The sequence below is a fragment of the Scyliorhinus canicula genome, chromosome 19 (genome assembly GCF_902713615.1).
Source record: "Scyliorhinus canicula chromosome 19, sScyCan1.1, whole genome shotgun sequence".
Lineage (NCBI taxonomy): Eukaryota > Metazoa > Chordata > Chondrichthyes > Carcharhiniformes > Scyliorhinidae > Scyliorhinus > Scyliorhinus canicula.
Genome location: NC_052164.1, coordinates 40,124,198 through 40,140,800, shown reverse-complemented (window position 1 = coordinate 40,140,800; position 16,603 = coordinate 40,124,198). Strand labels below are relative to the sequence as shown.

The 16,603-nt window shown below is 45.1% G+C and overlaps 1 protein-coding gene across 2 annotated transcripts in view; it reads right to left on the bottom strand.

Annotated features, from left to right (window-relative positions):
• Positions 1 to 16,603, bottom strand: part of LOC119954549 (leucine-rich repeat-containing protein 37A-like) — a 296,342-nt gene that overhangs the window by 43,215 nt on the left and 236,524 nt on the right. For both annotated transcript variants that reach the window (XM_038779877.1, XM_038779878.1), the window contains one exon: positions 8,298 to 8,402. In XM_038779877.1, coding sequence (XP_038635805.1) covers positions 8,298 to 8,402 — 105 coding nt within the window. The remainder of the gene's footprint in view (positions 1 to 8,297; positions 8,403 to 16,603) is intronic.

Sequence of the window (16,603 nt, the reverse complement as noted above, 5' to 3'; positions counted from 1 at the left end):
ACACGTTCGCAGCTGTCCTCCCACACTGGTCCACGCTGGGCTCACCGCTGTCCTCCCAAACTGCTAAACGCTGAATTCACTGGTGTCCACCCACGCTGCTCCAAGCTGGGTTCACTGGTGTCCCCCATACTGCTCCACGCTGGGTTCACTGCTGTCCCCCACACTGCTAAACGCTGGGTTCACTACTCTCCTCCCACATTGCTACCCACTCGATTCACCGCTGTCCTCCCATGCTGCTCCATGCTGGATTCTCCACTGTCCTCCCACGCTGCTCCATCCTGTGTTCATAGCTGTCCTGCCATGCTGCTCCATGCTGGGTTCACTGATGTACCCCCACGCTGCTCTACGCTGGGTTCACCGCTCTCCTCTCGCGCTGCTCCACGTTGGGTTCACTGGGTTTACTGCTGTCCTCCCATGCTAGGTTCACTGCTGTCTTCCCACGCTGTTCTACACTGGGTTCACCATCATCCTCTCACGCTGCTCCACACTGGGTTCACCGCTCTCCTCCTGCACTGCTTCACACTGGGTCCATCCCTCTCTCCTCCCATGTTTCCCCATACTGGGTTCACTGGTCTCCTCCTACACTGCTGCAAACCTGGTTTGCCTCTCGACTCCCATGTTGTTCCACATTGGGATTGCCACTCTTTCCTGTGCTGCGTTATACTAGGTTCACCGCTCTTCTCTTGTGCTGCTCCACTTTGGGATTGCCGCTTTCTTCCTGAGCTGCTTTATATTAGGTTTGTCAATCTAGTATAAAGCAGTGTAGGAGGAAAGCAACAAGCCCAGTATGGCCTGCTAGTGTTCCAATGAAGCTCAAACAAGCTTGAGGAATATCATTTCATTTTTCTACTCGGAGGTCTACAATCTTCTGTACTTAACCTCGAGTTCAATTGTTTAACTCAATGTTGATTATATAAGCATTAAAATGTCAGCCAGTCACTGTCACTGAATTTGTGCACTGTAACCTATGTAGATACATTGAACAGTGAACTCTTTAGACATGAGCAATAAGATCGAAGAATTGCAACAGCAGGCATAGTAGAAGCATCCCTGATAAATTCTCCTGCTGATGCATACATCCAGAGACATGAGCACATAATCTATGCTGACAATCCCAGTCACTTCTGCGGGGCTGCTGCACTGTTAAAGAAGCCATATTTTTGATGAGATGTTAAACAAAGGCCAATTCTGCCCTTTCAGGTGGATTAGCAACCCCATGGTACTGTTTCGAGGAAGAGCATGAGAGGTCTCCCTTGTGTCATAGCTGATATTTATTCCTTAATCTACACCCAATAACGATTATCTGGTCAAATATCTCATTGCTGTTTGTGGGATATTCTGTGCAAATTGGCTGACATGGTTTCTACATTACAATAGTAACTACACTTCAAAAATACTTCATTGGATGTAAAGCACTTGAAGACATCCTGAGGTTGTGAAAGAAGCTAGAGAAGTGTAAATCTTTTTTTAAAAATGCATAATGCGATAATGGCATCTTCAATGTGTTTGAAGACAGAATCCAGCCGACCCTGACTCCAAATTCTGTGACAATATTTCAATTAAAAGGTTGGGCATATATTAGGACTAATCCTCCCTTATGTGTGGAGCAGCACAGGAGCAGGTTGGGTACAAATAGTGGTCTCTGAGTAAGTGACAAGACGTTTGCAGCTCTACACAGTAAGTATATTGTAGGGCAGTCTTGATATAGGATGACGGGCCCCTGGACCACTAGAAAAGGATTTATATTCAGCATAATGTTCAATGATGTGTTCACTTAGAAGCTCATGATTTAAAGAATAGTACAATGTTACATGAGCTCGAGGGATCTGTACAACAGTAAGTCACATATTGATCATAGTTATATTGATCATGCCATCGCACAAGTGAAAACAGAACACTTCAGTTGTACATTGGAATCTGGCCTTTTAATTTCCTCCTCTGAAATGCACGCACCAGCATTAGATATACAAACAAAGTATATGCAGGTGGTGGGATAAATCAGCTAGACATAGCAAATAGTGCATCCAAAAAATCAATCAGTTCTGCTAATTGTTTCTGGATACTTGTGTGAGGCTCAATATGTAACAAGGTCTTTAATGAACTCTTAATCTTCCCTCTGCAATAACTACTCTCTTAGTGGTGAATTTTCTCTTCTTACAAAATTTCTAACTGGGCTTTAGCCATTTGCAAAGTGAGGATTCTGTCTGGTTTGCAGCTTTCCACAAACTCTCCCTGAAGTAATTGGTATACCTTTCCCTATGGTTTGTAGTGTAGTTTCAAGCAAGTCAATTTTCTGGACAATGTAACGTCAGCCTTGTGTTTTTGCCCCACTCGATGACATTATCAGGCGTATAAGTTTCATGAGCCACGGTTGTAGCATTTAGTGGGTCAACTGTACAACTTTCTTCCCTCTTGGAAAACTTGAAAGTCTATCTGAAGGCCAAATGATGTCAGAGCCCTGTATACTCCCAGGTAATTGGGCATTGTGTGCATGATTTTTGTGTGATGTTTGCAGATACATATGTACTCAGAGAACTGAAGTCCTTTCTGCCCAAAGAGTGGGATTATTCAGTCGATGATGCCCTGTATCATAGAGAAATCATAAATGTGGAAAAGATGGGTCCATCTCTCCACCCGCTGCTCCAAGACAATAGAAAATGTTACCTTTTTAAGGTACCTTTTTAGTCGAAACTAAAACTAAATTTTAGTTTTACTTTAGACAGGCAGCATGGTGGGCGCCGGCTTGGAGGGCCGAAGGGCCTGTTTCAGTGCTGTACTTTTCTTTGTTCTTTGTACCTGTTTCATGAGTATTGCACAACATGCTGGTTTATTATGGATATGTCTCCCAATGGGGAAACAAAACAGTAAAACTGGAAATAAGCCTACTGCTCTGAACTGGTCTTGTATACCAATAAATGGAATACCAATTCAGACCAGTATTCTGAATTCCCAGTTCCCTGTTTTTTCCTTTTGATGAAAGCCAGAATGGCTTGCATTATGACAGATACTTCAGTGTAGATTTCATTAAATTAGATTGGATAGCTCCTGGTTGACTGCCTCAATGTTTGGCAACAGTCTCCTCATGCAGTTAGCATGCGACATACAATTAGCTTACTCCACTAAACAGAATGCCTGAGATACCAGCAGATAATGTGGGAGTGCCTCTTGCATCCTCTGATTTGTGAGTCTGCTTTCTTCTATGCCTATTACTCTTTCTCCTCCTACTCATATATCAAAAAGATATACTGTCAGAGAACAAGGTGTCTTTTTGCAACTTTGGGAGCATAATGTGTGCCTTTCCGCACTCTGTAGACTCTCTCTAATTATAACACGAGTCCTTATCAGATATCTACAGGTTTCTGGGAAGTTAAAGTTGTGTAGTTTTACAGGAGCTACTCTTAGATATCTTTTTGTCAAGGTCTAAAAAACTAAAAGCAGTTCACACGTGGTAGTATTAATGTTTATAACAGTTGATACTGCAAATGAAGGGTTTTTGAGATGTGGAAACATGAGCTCAAACATCAAAAATTAATCAGCAATCACATTCAATTTGTGCAGGCAATGTCTCTAATGCATGGAAGCCTTTCTTTTCGATAGTCCAGAGCATTCTTCATGCTGAGATCAAGCTCTATAAATCTGCATGGGCCACACATTTCATGGAATTCTCGCAATTCTATTGTTAATTTATAGCCATGAGTGAAATGGACCTAACAAATGTTTACCCCACCCACTTGCTGGTCTTGCTTGTGAACAATTTGTTTTTGCTGACGTAGCCAGAAGCTTTTGTTTGTGTCAAATTTAAAACCAAAATAAAGAACATGGCGAATTAAAAATACCATTTTGTGAACTTTTTGAACATCAATTGAACATATTACCAGTGGATGTAATTTTGTTGGTAGATTAATGAGGACCAACTACATGAGAGGATAAAGTTATGGACTGTCAATTATTTGGTACGATGAGAATTAGGCAAGGCAGTTAGTTGGCAATTAATGCTGTTTGGACTTTGCATACTTCTCAACTGGCCCATGGACAAGGTTGAGATGGTTATGGAGCACGAAGAGTCCTTTATTGCAGAGGAAAGTTTTCAGAGAGAGAGAGACATACTGCTCATGGAGGAACAGGATCTGTTTGTGTGAATAGAATTGGAACAGGACCAGTATTTTCTTTAAAAAAAATAAATAAATTGAGAGGACCCAATTGTTTTCTTTTCCAATTCAGGAGCAATGTAGCTTGGCCAATCCACCTACTCTGCACATCTTTGGGTTGTGGGGGTGATACCCATGCAGACACAAGGAGAATGTCCAAACTCCACACGCACAGTGACCCGGGGCCAGGATTGAACCTGAGTCCTCGTGATGTCAAGCAGTAGTGCTAACCACTGCCCTTGGACCAGTATTTTCTGGGAGTGGCTGACCATGTGGTTAGCACCAGCATACTGACAACAGATTAGTATTCGATCAGATTTGACAGAAATGACTGCAGGCAGATAGACTTAAAAAGGGAGGGGAAAAAAATTATCCAAGAAACTTCATCATCAGGAAGTAAAGGGCGCAATTCTCTGGAAAAATGTCTAATTGTGGTGGGAACAGGAATTGCCACAAATCTTCCGTCGCTCGGCCCAACGAGGTCGGCAACGCAATTCAACGCTAATTGGTCCACTTAACAGCTGATTCGTAGGCACTGTGTTTGCCAGCCCCTGTTAGCAAGATGGAGCAGCACTTAAACTGCACGTGCTCAGACAACACCAGCCAGCTCGCAATAATGGCGCCCAGCCAACCCCAAAATTCGGGGATGCTGACTTGCGGAGGTTCCTAGACATGTGGAGGCCAGGAAAGATGTCCTGTTCCCTCGAGGGTCCAGAGGGTGAGCCACAAAGCAGCCTGTGCTGAGGTGGCGGTGACCGTAAGCTTGAGTAGTATGACCAAGAGGACTGGCCAGCAGTGCAGGAAGGTCAACAAACTAACAAACTATACTGGGCAGCATTCATGAGTGAGTAGATACCAACACGCACCCCCCCCCCCTCTCCCTCTCGCAAAGGGAGCACCAACCCTTCTCATGCGGCCCCAGGCCTTCCTTCCCCCTACTCCAGGAACCCCCACCCCCAAACTCGCCTTCACACCCTCTCTCCCTCCACCGTGAACCATGCGTGTGGCTAACAATGCCCTGTGTCCCCGCAGGAAAAGATCTCCCACAATCGGCAGGAGAGGGCCCAGAATTGCGAAGGGGTGCCGTACAAAAGGGACGGGATTCTCCAAAAACGCGGCTAAGTGTTGACGCTGGCGTCAACACCGGAGTGTTTCACGACAGCGTCAACGGGCCCAGCGATTCTGTAGCCCACAGGGGGCCAGCACGGCGCCGGAGTGCACCGCGCTGCTCCAGCTGCTGTCCAGCACTGCGAGCCGTGGCATGCTGCTTCGGCACCGGTGGCACGCAACATGGCAGAGCCACACAGCAGGCCAGCGCGCAAGAAGGTAGGTCATTGGATTAGAAACATTAGCTCTTTTCTCTCCCTACAGATGCTGCCACACCTGCTGAGATTTTCCAGCATTTTCTCTTTCATTGCATCCTGGTAGAGCTAGGTGGGACAGACACGTTGAGGATCACTGAGGGCACCATCAGGAGTAGGGTATTGCAGAGCACATTAAACTCCTTTTTTTACACAACCATTATGATGCCTCTGTCACATTCCTCCGCAATGTGGACTGACCTCCAGACACTTTGCCCATCTCTCCAGGCATCCCCTCTCCCCGTGGTGCTCACCCATTCCCCAGCTATGGACATACCCACGGAGCTGTTTCCCATCCCCTGGGTGATCGGATGTTGCGTGTGTGGTGTTGCTCCCTGCATTGTTCAAGCACAATGTCCAGACATCAGAATGTGATTGGGATGCTAGGCGATGACTCCTACATACTACATGGCCTGCCCACCCATAGGAATCCACTTGGTTTGTGTGAAGTGCTCACAACCACGATTGGCAATTCCCTAGCAGCAATAGTCTTCAGGCACGCAGCCTGAGGCCTCAGCAGTCGATGGGGAGTATGGGTGATCAGTGGGGCTGATGGGCAGGGACAAGTGTTAAACATTGCCATGAGCAGTTTCCCCTCCAGCGACTACCCCTACCCCACACCGCCCCCCCCACCCCACACCGAACACTGGGGTGCAAGCCCCCAGAGCCCCAATGAGCAAAGATGGCTGAGCACCTCCTCGGCTCCCCACAGAAGCCTTTCCGCAAGGTTCACGTTCTTCAAAAGGAGTACTAATTGGCACCAGCGTGAGCACTTGCTGGGGAAGCCGCTGATTGACGGGAGGCCGTTGGATATGGGGTCACCCTCATTAATTGTTTGAAACGGGACATCCCGGTGCTGTGAATAGGAGAAATGCTGCCAGTAGTGTGTGATTGAATTCACATGTCGGCCCTTCACTGTAAAATCTGATTAAGGGCAGAACGGTAGCGTTTGGGCAGCACGGTAGCATAGCAGTTAGCTTCACAGCGCCAGGGTCCCAGGTTCGATTCCCGGCTTGGGTCACTGTGCGGAGTCTGCATGTTCTCCCCCTGTCTGTGTGGGTTTCCACCGGGTGCTCCAGTTTCCTCCCACAAGCCCCAAAAGACGTGCTATTAGATAATTTGGACATTCTGAATTCTCCCTCAGTGTATTCGAACAGGCATTGGTATGTGGCGAACTAAGGACGTTTCACAATAACTTCATTGCAGTGTTAATGTAAGCCTACTTGTGACAATAAAGATTATTATTATTAAATTAATAACTGAGCTAACAGCATTTTTACAACAACACTTTAAAGTTCAGTTTTCCTTTTATCAGGAGCAAATGGTCAGATTTACTGAATTTAATCTCAGAATTTAACATGGCGGGAGTCTGAACTCACCTCTGGCTCCTTAATCCAATAATCGCTGCTCTACGATACTTTATGGTTTCTGTGTTCAGCTTCTCTTAGGTGTCTGAATTTGTGTTTTACTACCCTCCAACATGTGAAATCAAATTATATATTAGTCATATTTGCTGTAATTTCATAATCTAGTGCTCCTGTGGTGGTGCTGGTGTTGAGGGAGCGGAGGGGGGGGACACGACGACAGTGTGGGATATTGGAAGGAGGACCATTAGCAGAAAGTATACCCTGGGAACATATGGTGGTGACTTATGAATCTGCAGAGATTGTGCTAAGATTTATTTAATACATTGGTCAGCTCACATCTGAGAGCATACTTTGCGATTACACACTCCCAGAGAGTAGCCCTGACTTCCTGGCTCATGCTCTTTGTAAATATGGCTCCTACCTGGGAGTGCAAGAATGGAGATGATTTCACTACAGGAACAAATATGAGCAACCAGGATGGTACCACAGGCAAAAAGGATAAGCTTTGAGGAAAGATTGCAGAACTCAAGCTCACAATAAAGAAAGCTATGGGGATCTGTATGAAGTTGCATAAAATATTAAATGGTACAGATAAGGTAAATCCTGAAATGATTTATGTAACTTTCCTTTTTTACAGGTAGACCAAATTTTTTAAATTATCTGCAAGGCAAGGCTTAAAATTACAATTTTACGGGTGTTTAAAATACAGCAGATTGCTAGGTTAGGGGAATTAGAGTACAAGAGGGAGGAGTCTGATGGGCAATAAGAGCTCGTCATCCTTAATTTATGTTCTCGATCTTATTAAGGTCATCTTTAGTTATTTGAGACAGCAGATGCCTTTATATTTTAGGAATGTGAGAAACTTGTCTTCTATTTTTCTCACAAAATAAGATGTAAATGCAGTCTCATGATCCTGCCTTTCAAAATTCTCATTAAGATCCACCTGAAATTATTGTTTTCTGGTGTACTATTTTTACTTAAAACATAAGCACAAAACGATCAGTAGCCCCAGATGTTCTATGTTTAAATTAGTTTATGCTTACAAGGTTTTTACTAACTTTTACCAGATGGCTACTGTTTACCAATGTCAGATGTTCAAAAGTATCCCTCCAAATAATGGAATTGGAGAATCTAACCACCTCAATGCGGGCAGGGAAAAGCATTTGACCATTTAAGGGTAAAGATATTGTGAATCCACTCCCAATACAGCACCTTGTTTCAATCAGGCACATGTCCATGCACTTAATTTGTAGTGCGCAATGTTCTGGTAATTAATTTTAGAACTGGGAGAACCTTGAATTGGGTTAACTCATTCCGTGCTTGATTTTTTGATATGCATCCCCATTGAATGAGGCACTATACCAGCTTTATAGGTTTTCCTCTCAAACACAGATGCCAAAATAGTAAGATGCAAAACCTACCTCTATTAGACAAACCACTGCAATAATAATCATCACTACAACAGTAACAGCGATAGCCAGTAGAAGCTTGTGCCCATACTCCACTGCAGATAAACTCATCTGCTTCTACAACAGAAACAGAATTTAAGTTATGATATGAATGAGAAAGTTTAATTTGTAAATTATATCATAACATTAAGGAAAAGCATAATAACATTTGAGAGCATTAGCATGTAGACAAATGTATGAACAAATTGTAGAATTTACAACATTACAAGCATTATTATTATTTGATTCCATGGGCCTTCATTGCTTCCTCTCACAAATGGAAGCCTCCGGCAATATGCTGTTCTCCTCTTCGAAGTTCCTCCAGTCACCAATTTAATCCAAATTGACAGATAGAGCATTGAAACCTTTCTTCTCCACCTGGATGACCTGCAATAACTCAAATGCTGCCAAATAGCCTTCAAATATGATAGAAAAATACGGATTTAACCAACTGTCTTACCTTCTTCAAATACTCATTGATACAAAGGAAATAAAATCTTTTCAAGTTTAAAAAGCTAATGTATAAATTCTCATTCTTGCTTTTTATTTACTGTACCTTTTGACCATTTTTTAAATACTATTTTATATAGTCCAATTCCATTCCAGTTCTCTCCACCTTAAGACTCCCACTTACCTGGTCCTGAACTCCCGGGACTTCGACTCTGGGGACCGCAGGCAGTCCCAGTCATGTCGACTGCAGCGTCTGGTGCTGCAGGGACAAGGGAGCTGTTGGACTCCGGCAGGTCTCGAAGGCATGACTTTGTCCCAAGTGAGTGACGGAGGTCCCGTTTCCAGCCAAATACGGCTTGTTGAAGTGTGAAACCATTGTAGGACAGGTAGTATTGGCGGGGATGTGTTCTCCGCTGACTTTTTGCATGGTGGAAAGGGAACCCCTACCAACTTAATAATCCTGGCCCACAGTTATGAGCATGGTGGTCATCAACACAGTACTGAATGATGGTGCATTATTAATAGTCTGCCTTTTGGATAAGTTGTTAAACCAAAATGCTAGTTGCCTGGTTAAAATCCCATAACATTATCTGAAGAATTCAATGTCCTGGCCTTCAACATTCCTTCAAACAACCTGAACAGACTGACTGGCCATGTTTAATCATTTACAGATGTATGTGAGATATCGTTTGAATGGATGTTATACTTGCCTACTAAAAACAGGTACAGGTTTCATGGCATAAGGCACTTTGAAATGTTTTAATGCAAGAGATTATTTATTTACATATGTATGTTTTATTAAATATCTATAACTTTCCAAAATAATTGAGTGAAATTTTGAAGCAATTAAACATTTAAAAAAAATTTAGAGTGCCCAATTAATTTTTTCCAATTAAGGAGCAATTCAGCATGGCCAATCCACCTAGCCTGCACATCTTTTGGGTTGTGGGGACAAAACCCACGCAAACACAGGGAGAACGTGCAAACTCCACATGGACAGTGACCCAGAGCCGGGGTCGAACCTGGGACTTCAGCGCCATGAGGCAGCAGTGCTAACCACTGGACAACCATGCTGCCCTTGAAGCAATCAAACATAACAAACTATATCAATCCCTGAATTCCACAGATGTAATTTTCATTGGCATCACATAAATTAAAATGTCACAGGATCTTTGATAATTTACCTCTTCTCTGCACTTTAACTGTACTCTTAATCATATGAAAGAAGTCAATTTCTGAGGTTAGGTTATTTTAATATTGCATTCATAGAATGCCTACAGTGCGGAAGGAGGCCATTCAGTCTATCAGTCTGTGCTGACCCTTCAAAAGGCCCAATCCCGACTTTAGCTAATCCCTTTCATCACCACCCAACTGTTGGACAGTAAGGGGTAATTTAGCATGGCTCATTCAACTAACCTGCACATCTTTGGTCTGTGGGAGAAACCGGAGCACCCGGAGGAAATCCAAGCAGACATGGGGAGAAAGTGCAAATACCACACAGTCACCCAAGGTTGGAATCAAACCCGGGTCCCTGGCGCTATGAGGCAGCAGTGCTAACCACTGTGCCACCGTGCCGCCCCATTCGCATGAGTCATTTGCATAATTCTTTCTTCTACCTTGAATTTTTTGGCAGTCGAGTTCCTTTTCAATTTCTGAGAAACTGAAATGTCTTTCTTTAAACACAATATTGGGCATGATTCAAACAAAACATTTCGATGTCCAGTTTCGGGTGCATTTAGCGGGGTATTTCTTGGCGCTACTTAGCTATTCAACAGCACATGGCTTTGTTTTGGCCTCGGTGGGGAACATCCCGTCAAGGCCGCACTTTGGTTATTTCCTGCACTGGCGAGCCCAGCTACTTTTGGGGCACCATTTTTAAAGGCAATCTCGATCCCCCTCAACGACCCCATCGCGGCCTTCGGACCCAGAACGTTTCACCCAACTTACCACTTCCTGGGTCCTAGATTCCCCCCTCACCCTACCTCTTGGAAAAGGCACCCCGGACCTGAGTCCTGGCATGGGCAACCTTGCACCTGGATACCTTGGCACTGCCAGCCTTGCATCTTGTCAGTGCCACCCAGGCACCCTGGCAGCACCAGGGTGGCAGTGCTAGCATGCCAGGCTGGCAGTGCCAAGGTGCCAGGCTGGCAGTGCCAAGTTACCCAGGTGACAGGAGTGCTAGGGTGCCACCGTACCCAATGTCCAACCGGGAGTCTCCAATGGGCTGGGGGTTCATCCCCCTTCCATCCCCCCAGGTGCCGTTACAGCTGGTCCACGTTTGTGTGGACCAGTACTAAACAGCGCCCTCACAAGATTTTCCAGGCACAGCGGTGAAACCCGGACCCCTGGACAATCCGGCAGACGCATACTTGAATTAGCCAAATGACTCATTTAAATATGCAAATCTGGATTTCGCCCAAGTTACATCACATTTTGAGCATTGCAAATCTTGCGAAAGGCCTCTTGCAAGATTCAATGGCCTCGTCCCGACAGCATGTTGGCGGCGGCAAAGCCGTTGAATCGCGCTCATTGCCATAACAGCGACAACATCAGAGATTCCAGAAGCTGGTAGCAAACTTGCTCGTGGTGGAACAGTAAACAAATGATTCAAAACTACCAAAGTAACCCCCACAAATGGCTTACCCATTATATGAAACGGAAATTCATGCGTCCAAAGTGTGATGCTCCATTTAAGCAATGATTGGATGTAACTAGACATAACAGATCAATAAGAGTATCACAAAATATCTCTTTAACCACAGCCAATCCAATCCTGAGATATAGAATTTGATGGAAAAAGAACTGTCCAATATTCAAACTGATAATAATCAATAGTGACTAGTTGGAAATGCAAACCTTTTGGAGTAACAATAAGCATTATGAGGTATTCTTCCTTGCGGCAAAGCCCACTAAATGTGCTAGCTTATAGGTTGCACAATAAAAAAAATCTTGTATCAATGAACTAAAACTGAATTGTAACACATAAGAACATAGGAGCAGGAGTCAGCCATACGGTCCATTGAGCCTGCACCGACACACAACAAATTCATAGCCAACCTGATTGTGGCCTTAACTCCACTTTTCGGTTGGCTCCCACAATCGTTGGCTCCCTTGTACATCAAAAATCTGCGGGTACCCTGGCACCACCGATGCCACCCGGGCACTGTCAGCCTGGGCATCCTAGCAGTGCCACCCAGCTGCTATGCTGTCCATTCCAAGGTGACCAGCTGCCAGACTGTCAGGGGCACTTCCAGGGTGCCAGACAAAATGCCCCATGGCATCTTGGTCATGCTGGGGATCGGGGCTGGGGGTGCACTGCCCTTATGAGGTGGGTTGTGGGGGATTCCAGGACACTCTCATTGGTAAGTTGGGGCATTGGGGGGGGGGGGTGTCAGAGGCCATGGTGAGCAGTTCAGAGATTGGGGCGCCATTTAAAAATGGCACCCCAATCTCATTTTGTGCTGTGAGGGGAGCTCTTTAGTGCAGGAAATGGGATTAAGTGTGGCCTCAGCGCGGCATTCCTATTCGAGGCCCAGAAATAAAGCAGAGTCCCATTGAAAAGCGGGTCGATCTCGGCGCTGCCAATGTCGGGAAACACCTGACCAAATACGCCCAATACCAGACTGTTTCACTTCCGTTAAATTGCATCCCATATGTGAAGCTTTCAAAGTAAAACATTTGTAAATTACAAAAAGTGAGACCTCTTGGTGGTTTCAGTTAAAGAACCAACCAGATCATGGAAAAACAGTTGATGAGCAGACAAAATTAATTCTAATAACATAGGCAAATACATTGTGCCAGAATACTATTCCACCCGCCATCCCCCGCTCTCGATTCCAGATATCAGTAGTTCAAAAATGAAAGAAAATGCCTGACCTTTTAGGGGATTGGAATTGCCATTTGTGGCATAAAAGTTAAAGTGAACATCACTGCCACTAATAAATGCATGGCAAGTAGCTGACTGTCCCTGTAAGTGCTTGTGGAATATATGGCACAGGTCAATCACAGATTTCCTGATGGAGCTGAATGTCCTTGAGCATTGTTCCTTCACTATATGCCAGTAGCAGACTATGGTATGATGGACCTCCATCTGAAATATTACTTACTACTAATTTTGCCACCTACGTCCTTTGTGCTTCACCTCTTTCTGCTCTAATGTAATATACCATCCAGTGGTCAATACATCCATATTGTTTGCAAGACAATTTCTGCGCAAATCTTTCCTCTTGTTGAACTTAATAACTCCATATTGATGTGGAGTAAAATACTCACTCTTCAATTTGACTGCTTTATTACAGGATGTTCCTCGTGTTTATCAAAAGGCTTTTATGTGAAGTAAATCAGATTTCCACCTCATTTTTGCTTGAATATTTTACTTTCTGGTGAGGTAAGAATTCTAACAGCTTGACAAAGCATGGATACTTTTGCTTGATGTCAATATGCTTTCTTAAAATTAAAGAAGACATCTTCTTGACACCTTTTCTTCTGAAGCACACAGAGAGCAGCATCTTCTTAGTCCTGTAGAGGTGGGCACGATGGCAAGTCTGGGAGGAAGATCGGAGATAATGGGGCCATGTTAGGAGCCCCAACACATGCCTGACTCCTAGCAATTTACCAGAGTGACGTGGGCATCAGCTGAATCCTGTTTGGCTGTGGCAGGTGGCCAAAAATGATCAATTGAGTGGGTAAAGGAGGGTATTGGGTGAACTCTGCTGGGATCTTCCCAGCGTCGGAACAGACTTCCGCTAAATGCAAAGTCTGCCAGCTTTGGAGACAGCCTTCCAGCTGGGGTCTGATCGGTGTTGAATTGCCCTGAGGATGAAACTCAGTTTGAATGCAGGCAAGTCTTGGATATTAGGATATTGCTCTTGAAGTCTCTTTCCAGCAGAGTGCTCAATTCTGACAAAGTCTGAAATTTCAATTTAGAAAAGCATATTCTATGACCTTTTGTTACATATGGGGCGCGATTCTCCGCAAATGCGGACAGTGGTGAAGGCTGCCGTGAAACTGACCGTGTTTCACGGCAGCCTCCGCGCCCCCTCCCGGGACCCGATTCTGCTCCCCGGTCGGGGCTAGCAGCGGGGCCCCGTGAACCACAGCATCGCAGGTTAGCGAACTTCGCTAAGCCCGCGCGCCAAGGGTAATGGCTGCTGACGCGCATGATGACGTCAGCCGCACATATGCGTGAAACCCGCGCATGCGCGGGCCGTCATGCTCCTCAGCCGCCCTGCGAACTGATCCAGCGGGGCGGCGGAGGAACAAAGAGTGCGTGGGGTTTGGTGCCCACCGATCGCGGGCCCATGCCACGGCCGTGCCAATTGGTGCCATGGTTCTCCAGAACGGCACTTTGCGGCCGTTTTCACGAACGGTGAGAGCAGGTGTGTTGGAGTTCGTGAAAACGGCCGTAAAGGCCTGGGAAATCGGCCCATCGGATAGGGGAGAATCGCTGTTTGCCATAAAAAAACGGCGAGCAGCGATTCGTGTCGTGGGGCGGCCGTGGGGGGGGGGGGGGGGGGGGGGGGGGGGGGGGAATAGCGGGAGGTCGGGAAAAATGTCGGGAAGGCCCTCCCGCTATTCTCCGACCCGTTGTGGGGGGCGGAGAATCGCGCCCATGGTGTTGGACAGGGTCTTGCATACTGGTCTGCTGTGACACATAATTGTATTTTAATAATGACTTATGCATTTGATTAAAATAATTGTATTGCTTAAAACTAATTGTAAAGTGCCAGAACAAATGCTTGAATTATGTTCAGTCATTTGTAATAGGATTATTTTCTCCTACATTCTAAAACATATGCCTTTGACCTGCCATACAAGAATGTACAAAATTAGTAATGCAAATAAGATGGAAATAATCTTGCAGAAAGCAGCAAGTAACACTGACAAAACAGATGGTTAACAGGGAGGAAAGATAAGAATATTGCTGAATGTCCGAGTTAAAATGAGTCCCATTATTGGAACTGTGATGCCAAGATCGTAAATATGTTTTCTAAGGAAGAACAGATAGCAGCAGTCAAGTTTGACAGAACTTTATTAAAAACAACTGGGACGTAGAGACAACCAAGCCTGCAGGTGTTTATCTTAATGAAGGAGTTAAGGAGTCAAAGTGGCTTACAAAGGGCTTTTTGGAATTTAGCAGGACCTACATTCTGTCCTTATCAGGGAATACACAAATGCTTTTGCAGCTGGATCATCAAAAGGAACCTACATTCTAATCAGTCAGGCAGTCTTGAATGTAGTTAGAAGAAGGTTACCGACAGAAAATATTGTCTCAGATTGAAATTAGTGACGGTGACTGCTGATTATGTTGTTATGATATACATGCTGGTAACTGCCAAAGAACAAGGAAATAAGCTTTGATAAATATATTGAGACATTATTATAGATATGTCTGGGTCGAAACTAGAGCTGAACTCTTAAGATCTGATATGGGTGAGTAATTTCATATCTATTACACCCTTTAAAGTGTAACTTGGTATGAAAGATGGAGACAATGAGAAAATAGAATTTTTTAAAAGAAGATTCCTCATGGGCATGATTCAGCTACCGGGTTGCACAACAGGGGAATCCTGCGAGAGTTACAAATTGGGCTCCGCATTGGGCCAATTGCGATAGCTTGGCGCGATCTAGATCTCACCCTCAAGGGCGTGATCTAGATCAGCATGTTTAACAGAACCACTAGGCTCATTTAAATACCCGGACACTGTATGTACCCGGTGCCCGGGAGTCAACGATTGTGCCTGTGAGACGTTGATCGGACGCCATTTAGCATTGGTTTCTAAAAATGGGACCAGCCATGATGGCACTTAGGAAGGTCTCGCAGGCCATTAGAGCCCCCGAGTGGTCGGGGACAGGGCAGGGTGGCACACTATCACTCCCCCAGGCACCTAGGCACCTTGCCACAGCCAGCCTGGCTGTGCCACCCAAGCACCCTGGCAATGGTGGCATAGCCAGGGTCCCTGGGTGGCACTTCCAGCGTGCCAGGCTAGGAGTGTCAAGGTGCCTGGGTGCCAGGTTGGCGATGAGAGGGGAGTGGGGCCAATAGAAGGTTGGGGGAGGGGAGTGAAAAGGGCAATTTGGGCATCTTTAGGTATTAGAACCAGTTTAAAACTTACAGTTCCATTTTACTTGGGAAGTTAAATTCTTCAGTTCGGACTGTGGGAATTGCCAATTGTAACAGACATTACAAGGACACAATTTGAAGGGGCCGCAGAGCCGTGTGTCCTGTTTGGGTGGCCTCCAAAGGGGGTGAAATTGAAGGGGCCGCAGAGCAGTGTGGCCTGTTCAGGTGGCCCCCAAAAGGGGTGAAATTGAAGGGGCAGCAGAGCAGTGTGGCCTGTTCAGGTGGCCCTAAAGCGTTTGAAATTGAATCAGCTGCAGAGCCGCGCCGTCTTCGGGTGGCCCACAAGGGCGATTGAGAAGTGTTCTTCGGACTGTGGACCATGGCATTAAAGACAAAGGAGGTGAATTAGACCCGGCAGAACTTAAATTTGTGACCGAATGGGGAGGGGAAGGTACAATGTCCCTTTTCCTTGCCCAAAAGCATCCTAATTAATAAAATGTAAAAGATGTGTGAATTCCAACAGACAATCTGCTGTGCAGGACAAAAAGGGTTGCAAAGCTCATATAAGGATTCCTCCCGGACAGCTGACACTGTGAATACGATAACAAAATTGATAAAATAAAGAATTAATTAAGTTGTGAACGAAATACAGGCTTGAGTGAAACAATTCTTAAATTCAGTTCTGCATCGCTTGAACTTTCAGATGTTAAAAAAAAAACTGTTAAAACTTCTTTCAAACTTGGTTAAGTGATGAAATTGAAATGGG